Raw genomic sequence first — 7,672 nt, forward strand, 5'->3', positions numbered from 1 at the left:
GTTGAGCTGTGGGGGACTCAGGTCAAGAATTTCCGACATTGCCAGTTAAACAGAAGACCCAGTGCTATTATGGGCTACTGGACTCTTTTAGAATATTTTGCTGAGTTTACACACCTATAATATTCAAATAACGGAACTTAACAAAAAATGGGGTATACCTATGAATGTCCATTTTCTATCTGTGTATTCAAAGTGGTTAGGATAGATATATAGATGCATTCTCTTAATGAATAGAATGATTTGTTCTAATGTTGTTTGTAAATAGGATCGCAAGTCCGCGTATTGTACAGCAATTAACCACTAAGAATATATGTAGTGTGTTATTTGTTGAAACTGTACTTCCGATTTGATTTGAACTGTCTCATTGCTATCTGTTTATCAATAAAATTTTGAAAAAAAGAGAGAGAAAAAAAAGAAATCACTCTCTCTCTCTGCCTCACTGTTGGTAAATCGTTATAAATGTTGATGGTGCTGCTGCTGACCTCCTAGTTAAAAAAAAAATTAGCACACCATGTATGTGAAAGCCTTGAATCATGCCTAAAATAAAGTATGGACCATATATTTTTAAATAAATGCAAAAAAAACCATGAAAAGTTATGCTGCCAAAACATGAAAAATTTAGCACTAAACCAAGTTTACTGTATTAGTGGCGCACATCTATAATTTTGGCAGCCTGGACTACACATAGCAAGACCTTGACTGGAAAAAAAAAAAAGGACCAAACAGGTAATATTGAACTTGGCGTCTTTGCACTCTCACTGATCTTTTTATGTACGTGTGTGATAAAGGGGTTCAGTCCAGGGACTTTGCCCTGAACTACTGAATTACAAGCCTGGCTTTGAGTTTTTGAGGCAAAGTCTTGCTAAGTTCCCCAGGCTGAACTCAAACTTGTTTTTTTTTTTTTTTTAAAGAATTATTTATTTATGTTTGTGAGTGTGTGTGTGTGTGTGTGTGGCCAGCTCAGCCCACCAGGGGGCGGGGCTGGCTGGCATGTGGTGCTGGGGGATTGAACCGCGGTCCCTGTGCTTTGCTCAGCTTGTTCTAAGTAGGTGCTTTAGACCACTGAGCCATCTCACCAGCCCCCTGAACTCAAACTTGTAATTCTTCTGTATTAGCCTCCCAGAGTGCTGGGGTTAGTGTATGCCACCACATATGGCATTTATTTATTTATTTATTTATTTATTTATTTATTTGCAGAATGCACTTGCCAGGGAAACGCTTATTCTACTGAGCCATGTCCCCAGCCTCCTATTTTTTAATTAATTTTTTAATATATTTAGTACAGAGTCTACAGGGTCTCACTACGTAGATCCAACTCCTACTGATCCTCCTGTTTTCAGCCTCCAAAGCACTGGGATTACAGTCACATGCCACCAGGCCCAGTCTCATTCCCCATCTCAGAGCAACCTGGGTGAGGGACCTGCATGGCAGGCCAGTGATCAAACCCTGGTCCCTATGCTGTGCCTAAGCAGGAGCTTTAGTTTGCTGAGCTATCTGGTCGGCCCTGGCTTAATTTTTATTTATTTATTTATTTATTTATTTATTTATTTATTTATTCCTGGCTTATTTTTATTTATGTATGTATTTATTCATTTTTTGTGGAACCAGGGATTGAACTCAGGCCCTTGTGCTTGCCAGGCAAGCGCTTATTCTACTGAGCCATCTCCTTGGCCCCGTGAAGGCTTATTTTTTTAGATGGTCTTTCATTTTGGTCTTTTTTTTGAGACAGGGTCTCACTATGCAGTGCACGCTGGCTTGAGCTCACTTTGTAGCCCAGGCTGGTTTCAACCTCACAAAGACAGTTCTGCCTCAGTCTCTGGAGGGCTACACCAAGCCCAGCTTCAGTAACCCATTTCATGCACACCTGTAACCCCAGAGCTTGGAGGCAGGAGGATCATGTGAGTTTGAGGCCAGCCTGAACTGCGCAATGAGACCCTGCTTCAAGAAACAAAAGGGGCCGAAGAGATAGCACAGCAGTCTAAAGTGCCTGCTTAGGCAAACTTAGGTAGGCAAGCATGCAGGGACTGTGGTTCAATCCCCGGCACCACATGCTGCGCCAGCCCTGCCTCCAGGGTGGGCTGAGCCAGCCACAAATAATTAAAAAACAAACAAACAACAACAACAACAACAAAAAACCAGAACAAGCTTTACACAGTACTTACACAGACTGAATGTGGCTCAGTGGGACAGTTCCAGCCCCACTACAAAACCAAACCCAATCTTTAAGGACTGGCCCAATAGCTCAGTGGATTAAAGCACCTGCTTAGGCAGATGCAGGGGCCCGGAGTTCTATCCCAGGCCTGCTGGGCTGGTCCTGCCCCCAGGGCCTGCTGAGAGGGCAGTGGAGACTGGGCCAGGCGTGGTGCGTGCCTATAATCCCAGCAATTGTGAGGCCTGTAAACAGGAGGATCACTACGAGCCTGATCTACGCAATGAGACCCTGTGCACCCCGTTAAATTAAAAAAAAAAAAATTAAATATTTAACTCTTGCTTTTCACCAGACTTCAAATGGCTCAAGTATCTCCAGGTGACTCGCCACTGGCAGGTGCCACCTTGGGGGAGCCACGGCTGTCATACCTGCCTTGTGGCCAACAGCTTATGAAGCAAGAGCTCCGCGGGATGAAGCTCTGGGATAGATTTCTTCTTACTTCCAATGCTCAGGACAGGATGGGGCTGATTCCCTTGCCAGATGTTTAGTGCAGATAAAGGTGACATCTGGAGTAGCTGCAGTCACTTTGGGACCATGAAAGGAATATACTATGCCAATAACTACTACAGCAACCCTGAAGCCACTGTACCTTTCTTGGTTGGGGCAATAATATATTTTTTAAAAAATCGTTTCAACCAGGTATGTTGGAGCGCACAGGAGGCTGAGGCAGGAGGACAGCTGCAAGTTCAAGGCCAGCCTGGGCTACAAAGTAAGTTCAAGGCCAGCCTGAACTGTGTAACGAGACCCCTGTCTCGAAGACACCAACAACCAAGGTGTAAGTTGTTTAAGCTCAGACTTGATCTTCTGTTCTTGGGCTCAAATGCTCCCACACAAGCTTCTCAGAGGTGATGTCTGGACTGAATGTAAAATTGGGGAACAGCTGGGCAGCTGCCATGCAAATAGGAGCGAGGGGACGGCACACACAGGACACGGAAGCATGGAGCTGTTCCCAGAAGTGTATTTAGATGGAACAGGAGCGCAGAGCGGGCACACGGCAGGACAAGCAGAGGTCGGCACAGCAGCGCGGCCGACTTCAGGGCCTTCTGCCCTGGCCAGGATGGGGAAGACAGGGCAGGGTGGCCAGAAGCCAGGCCCAGGAACGGCCAGCCCAGGCACAACCAGGACCTTGGCCTAGCATCCAGGGAGGACACAGCAGCACTGCTGGCCCAGACGAGGCAGTGGAAGGTCAGAAGACCCACCCCAGCTCCCACAGACCACAGGAGCTGGCCCCAAGCGGCGGGCACAAGTCCACTGTGGGCCACAGGCTGGCCGAGGGACGCAGATGGAGCGGCTGAGGCCAGCCATGTGGGAAGGGGACAGGCGCTCCGGGGGCGGGGGGATGGAGAGACAGAAGCACAACTCAGAGCTGTGACACTCAGACTGGAAGAGGGGCAGACGCGGGTCTGAGCAGCAGTGTGTGGACGTCACTGTGTCTCCTCCTCCAGAGGCTGTGTGTGTGGCAGCCCAGAGAAGGCTGATGGTGACACTTCATCCGTCAGGAAGCTGGAGGGCAGGACCCGGAGGGTCAGAGGTGCTGGGAATCCAGCTGAGGCACTGAGGGGAGCTGCTCTGGAACTTTCTTTTCTGAAGTTTGCACATCCTTCTGGTCACCGGCTGGCGCTGGGACAGGAACATCCTCTGGAAATGACAGGAAACGGTAAGGGATGTAACCATGTTGCCAACACCCAACCCTTCCCCGTCAGGCCCGGGGTCCAGGCCGTGGCTCTTGCGCCTGGCCCAGGGTAGCACCTGTGTCGGGGTGGAACTTGAGTGGTCCCTCGGGGTTGGCAGGGGCTGGGTTCTGGTCCTGCTGCTGCTGCTGCTGCTGCTTCCTCTGCTCCATCTGCAGAACAGCCTGCCAGAGTGGTGACACAGAAGAGATTCCCACATTGCAATTCCTAGATGCCCCAGCCTCAGTCCCTAAGCTGAGACCCCACAGCCACCTGTTAAGTGATTCCAGTCAGGTTCCTTCTTTGCATGCCTCAGTTTTTCTTTCTGATGTTGGGCTTAATTTTAGTTAATCCCAGTTCTTTGACATCATGCCTGCATCCCAGTAAAGCCCTCACTGACCCCTTCTGTCGCCTATCTGTCTTGCTTCCTCCTTACATGGCAGCTGTAGCACCGTAGGGGACAGGGACAAAGCCAACCTCACGAAGGTGCTCTATCACTTGGGCGCCTAGCAGCCTCCGGGGGCCCCACCACCTGCCATCACCTGCTGTAGCTCTCGCCTCTGGGCCACCAGCTGGTCCTGTGACCGCCCAAGGGCCTCGGTCTCCTGACTGAGTCGCTGGGCCTGGGCATTCAGCTCAGCCTCACGGGCGGCCAGCTCTTCCTCGAAGCGCCTCAGTTCCTCCTCCGTGTACGCGGGGTGCATTTCCACAGTCTGTGGGGTGGGGACAGGGCCATGAGCGAGGATAAGGAGAGCCTTGGCCACCATAATGAAGAGGGGCAGCCAAGGGCCCTAGTGGAAGCTATGAGACCTGGCGGGAGATGAGGTATAGGGTAAAGGGGGACAGGAGGAACAGAGGCCCAGGGTCAGGGACAGAGACCTTAGATGAGGGACTGGATCTGAGAGCAGGACAGAAACCGTAGATGGGCACAGGATGGGTACAGATGCCTGGGAGGGTGGGACAGAGGTCCATGGAGGTGACTGAGATCCTGAGAGGGTTTTACTGGGGAAGAGCTATGAGGCCCCAAAGTGACCCATATCCTTACCTCCCATCCTTCCCCGGTGTCCCCAAACTCCTTCCTCTGGGTGGATGCTAGAAACTCTTCCAGAGTCACGAGGCGGTCCTGGTTGGTGTCCACCTGGAGAACCAGATTCAAGTAAGGGCAGAGCAGGGGTCCGCACCCCCACCCTGCCGCCTGGTCCTGCCGCGCACATTCTTCATCACGTGCTCCCGCATGCGCAGCCGCTCCTCTTCCATCTCTCGCATGTCGTCCTCCTCGTTCTTTGGGTCATACACCTTCTCCAGCTGCACAGCCAAGAAAAGTGAGAGGTACCAAGTGGATAAGCAAACCCCCCCCATACCAGGTGACTTCAACTCCCAGCAGGCCCTGGGGTGCACTGCCACGCCCCACATCTCTTCTCTGCCCCCACAGGGCCTCCTGGGAATTGTAGTTTCCCCTCATCACTCCCTTTGGAGCCCTTTGCGGACAGAGAAGTTCCCTGAGAGGGCACAGGTAGCTTTGGATGTTCCTGCCCCTATTGCACTATGCGACTATGGTGGCAGAGAATGAAACATTACTTGGAGAAGGCCAGAGGCACTCTCAATCAGGGGTACCAAGGTGGCGTTAGGGAGACTCCCAGAAGCATGGACGCTCTGGGGCTTTTAGAACTGTCTCAAGGATAGGCTGTTTTCTAGGGGAAAGGACAAAAGCCATACAACGAGTTTCTGTAGTCTAAACTTATTGTTGCCTAACCTCACACTCCTCACAAAGCCTGCGTGCTTCTGCCCTACAGTCTAAGCATTCCCTCCTCGGCCAACTCCCCCACACAGCCCGCAACCCTCACCTCCTTGGTGAAGAGGGCCTCCAGCTCCTGCTCATCCAAGACCCCGTCGCTGTTGATATCTGAGAGGAAACAAGGTATATCAGAGGACCGGGACAGGGTGCATTTGATCGCCAGGGGACAATGATCAAGGATGCTGGGCTGCAGTAGGGCTTTTTATTTTATTTATTTATGTGTGTGTGTGTGTGTGTGTGTGTGTGTGGCCAGCTCAGCCCACCAGCGGGCGGGGCTGGCTGGCATGTGGTGCTGGGGATCGAACCGTGGTCCCTGTGCTTTGCTAAGCTTGTTCTAAGTAGGTGCTTTAGACCACTGAGCCATGTCACCAGCCCCATGCAGTAGGGCTTTTTAGCAGAGGACAGGCAAGGAGCACCATGGCACTAGGACAGCCACTCCCTCATGACCATAGTCCTAAGAGCAGACGAGGAGACAAGGTCTGGTTCGCTTCACACCGGACTCTATCTCTAGCACCTGGTATCCAATGTCCTCCAGGGAACCAGGCTGCCGCAACTCAGGCTGCCCGGGCAGTTGACACAGCTGCAGGCCCCTGGCCCCAATGGCTGTACTGGACCTACCCACATTCTTCCCCTGCTGAGGTGTCAGGAAGCCTGACCTTGCGAATGAATGTTTAATTTTCAGCCTGCATTTTATTTTTTATGTATTTATGTATTTATTTTGTGGTACCGGGGATTGAACTCAGGACCTTACCCTTGCCAGGCAAGCACTTTTTCTACTGAGCTATCTCCCCGCCCCTCCTGCATTTTACTTGAGGCTGCCAGCACTGTCCCGTGCCCTCTGGCCTCCCCTCCAATCTCCTTTGCCAGATACAGGCTTGTGCGGAGGATGCTGCGGCTTCAGAGCTTGTGTCTGCAGTCGTCTAGAGTCGCATAATGATGTGAGCCCACGGCCTGGCACAGGTGCAGGCTAGGTGCATGGTAACCATGGTAACTGTGACGCAGCTGCTGCAAAGCACGTATGCCCTGGGTAGGCCCCGCGAGAGCAATGTCAACAGGTGATAATCACATGTTCGTAAGGAATAAACAACACAGTCACAGCTGCTCATTCTTTCTGCTGCCCGCTTTCTGAGCGGATGCCTGCCCTTCACGCCTTCTTTCCCCTGGGGAGCTCCCCTGCTGAAGTACCTATGCAGGCCCCCAGCCACAACTGTCACAACTGGAAGGATGACAAGGAAGAGGACTGGGATGTGTGGAGTCTGGGGCGCGTCTTGAGAGCCTTACAGGTGACAGGCCCAGATCCCTCCCTCCCGTGGGAGTCGGTAGGGCAGGTGGCTTGGTTTTTCTTTACCCTTTTTTTCCACATGGAGCAAGAAGCAGAAGCCCTCACTAAGCAAGCAGCTAGCTGAGGCCGAGTGACAGGACCGGGAGCAACAGCCGGCTGCACCCACTGGACAGGCACACAGTACAGCCTCCTCCTCGCAGCTCTCATAAGCCTAAGTCCCTCCTCGGAGGAGTCCCAGGGGGCCCCCTGCTTTTGCATGCAAGGCCTGCTATTTGCCAGAAGGTGGAGTTGGAGGAACCCCTAACCCCAGGAGGAGGACAGGGAGGCCAGCCCACCTCTTCAGGCGCACAAAGTACAGGAAGTTCTGCGGGAAGTACAGAAACAGCCCCGCAAGGCGGCGGTAACCACTTTTTTTTTTCTGCTGCTTTTTTTTTTTTTTTTTTTTTTGGAACCGGGGATTGAACTCAGGCCCTTGAGCTTGCTTCCCAGCCCCTAAGGTTTTTTGTTTTGTTTTGTTTTTGGCTCCGAATGCCTTCAGGGCAGGTTTGGCTGGCTTGAGTTGTGGGATGAACCACAGCAACCTAAGCCTGACTGCTTTGTTGAAGCAGCCACTTAAAGAATTGAGCTAGGGCTGGTGAGATGGCTCAGTAGTCTAAAGCACCTACTTAGAACAAGCTGAACAAAGCACAGGGACCGCGGTTCAATCCCCCAGCACC

The 7,672-nt window shown here is 51.7% G+C and overlaps 1 protein-coding gene across 2 annotated transcripts in view; it reads right to left on the minus strand.

Annotated features, from left to right (window-relative positions):
• Positions 1-3,152: 3,152 nt before the first annotated feature.
• The window catches only part of Nucb1 (nucleobindin 1), a 19,038-nt gene continuing 14,518 nt past the window's right edge, over positions 3,153-7,672 (minus strand). For both annotated transcript variants that reach the window (XM_004646473.2, XM_023706691.1), the window contains exons 8-13: positions 5,724-5,782; positions 5,092-5,184; positions 4,925-5,017; positions 4,422-4,592; positions 3,959-4,064; positions 3,153-3,847 (exon numbers count right to left, since the gene is read on the minus strand). In XM_004646473.2, coding sequence (XP_004646530.1) covers positions 3,735-3,847; positions 3,959-4,064; positions 4,422-4,592; positions 4,925-5,017; positions 5,092-5,184; positions 5,724-5,782 — 635 coding nt within the window. In that variant the 3' untranslated portion in view covers positions 3,153-3,734. The remainder of the gene's footprint in view (positions 3,848-3,958; positions 4,065-4,421; positions 4,593-4,924; positions 5,018-5,091; positions 5,185-5,723; positions 5,783-7,672) is intronic.

This window comes from Octodon degus, unplaced genomic scaffold (assembly GCF_000260255.1).
Source record: "Octodon degus isolate 3935 unplaced genomic scaffold, OctDeg1.0 scaffold00268, whole genome shotgun sequence".
Classification (NCBI taxonomy): domain Eukaryota; kingdom Metazoa; phylum Chordata; class Mammalia; order Rodentia; family Octodontidae; genus Octodon; species Octodon degus.